This window comes from Trypanosoma grayi (assembly GCF_000691245.1).
Source record: "Trypanosoma grayi strain ANR4 Tgr_1062_V1, whole genome shotgun sequence".
NCBI lineage: Eukaryota > Euglenozoa > Kinetoplastea > Trypanosomatida > Trypanosomatidae > Trypanosoma > Trypanosoma grayi.
The window spans coordinates 3,865-5,519 of record NW_008826681.1 but is presented as its reverse complement, the minus strand read 5'-3'; the positions used below and the strand labels follow the sequence as shown (position 1 = coordinate 5,519).

At 56.2% G+C, this 1,655-nt stretch overlaps 1 protein-coding gene across 1 annotated transcript; it reads left to right on the top strand.

The window, feature by feature from the left end:
- Window positions 1–598: 598 nt before the first annotated feature.
- Window positions 599–1,540, top strand: DQ04_10621020 (hypothetical protein; the record flags this gene model as incomplete). The annotated part of the gene is made up of 1 exon (XM_009316307.1): window positions 599–1,540. One exon carries the CDS (start codon window positions 599–601, stop codon window positions 1,538–1,540), a length of 942 nt encoding a protein of 313 aa, XP_009314582.1.
- Window positions 1,541–1,655: the final 115 nt, after the last annotated feature.

Here is a 1,655-nt window from a genome sequence, read left to right as displayed (position 1 = left end):
CTCTGGCTCTTACACTGCTGTTTCGATCTTTTTTCTGTTTTCGTTTTGTTTAACTTGCCCGCCAACTCGGGTAGAGGAGGGGGTGGTGAGGGGGGAGGGGGCAGGCAGCGCAACAGAAGGCACCTGCAAAGAAACAGAGGACGAAAATGCGAGGAAGGTGAGTGAGGGCGATATATATATATATATATCCGCCAGAAAAGAGCGAAGATGTACAAACTCTGGGGTGAAGGGCACTCGCTGCGACCGTATTTTTCACCCGTAGTTCCTTTTTTTTTTCGTCCTCCTCCTCTTTGTGCTATTACTCTTTTTACCATTTGCCTTACCCCTACTCTTTACTGCTGCACGCGTTCATATTACTGCTCCTATTTCAGGAAATGAGGAACAGGAGTACTCGAGTCTATTCAAACGTTTTTATACCTCCCCGTCTCCGTAAAGCTATCACTTGACTTCTGCAACGTCCTGAATGCGCTTCTTTCTGCTCTCTGCCCCTCCACCTTCGCTCTTACCCACTCATCTCGATAGCCACACCACCGGTGAAGCTTCTGCAGAAGCAAATAAACACCCACAGGAGGAGGGCTGTGGTTGTATAGTGGCGGGGATGAGTGACCATGTGGGTGCGGCGCTGCAGAGGTGTATGAGTGGTGCCACCACCCCCGCCTTTGTGCTGACGCATGCGTGTTGGGAGCGCTGTCTCCGCCGCGTGCTACGTTCGCAGCACACTGACGCCGCCGCTAGGCTGTGGGCAACGTACATTTTCACGCGCTACAGTGAACCGCAGCGGCGCTACCACACGCTCGCACACCTCGAGGAGATGCTGCAGCAACTCGCACGGTACCAGGCAGGGGCGCCGGCAGCGCACCGCCTGCCACTGGAGGGCGACACAACGCGGTGCCTCGTCGTGGAGTTGGCGCTGCTGTTCCACGACGCGGTCTACGACCCACGACGTGGCGATAACGAGGAACGCAGTGCTGAGTGGTTCCAGACCTTTTGGGCTGAGTGCCGCCAGCTGTCGACGTCGCACGCAGCAACAATAACAACAACAACAACAACAACAACAGCGGTGACCCTGGGCGAGGCAGAGGGCCCGCCGGTGCCGCTGCTGTGGGACGACACACAGGGCGACACTGCATCGACTGTGGAGGCGAGGGTTGTTGAGTTCATTCTCAGGACGAAGCACCACATGTCGGTGGAGCCGTGCCACGGGCAACATGAGGGAGGAGACAGCAACATCGGCAGTGGAAGTGGCGTGGATGAATCCGCAACGGTGCCGATGCCCCCAAGTGATCTCCATCTATTTCTTGATCTAGACCTCGCCATTTTAGGGAGTGAGGCGGCGCGCTACCAGCAGTACGCAGCCGATGTTCGGTGGGAGTACAGTTGGCACAGTGAGGCCGACTTTCGCCTGGGTCGTGCGGCGTTTCTGCGTGGCTTCTTGCAACACCCGCGGTGGTACAAGACGAAGTTCTTCTACGATGCGTTAGAGGTGAGAGCGCGGGCGAACGTGCAGGCGGAGGTGGCGGCGCTGGAAGCACGGCTTTAGTGTTTGAATGGGGTGCTGTGCATGACGCATCACTTGCGTTGGTGCTGCCTCTCTGTGTGTGTAGCGAAGTTTGTCGTGGGTGTATTCATTCACAGTCGCTGTTTTTTTTTTTTTT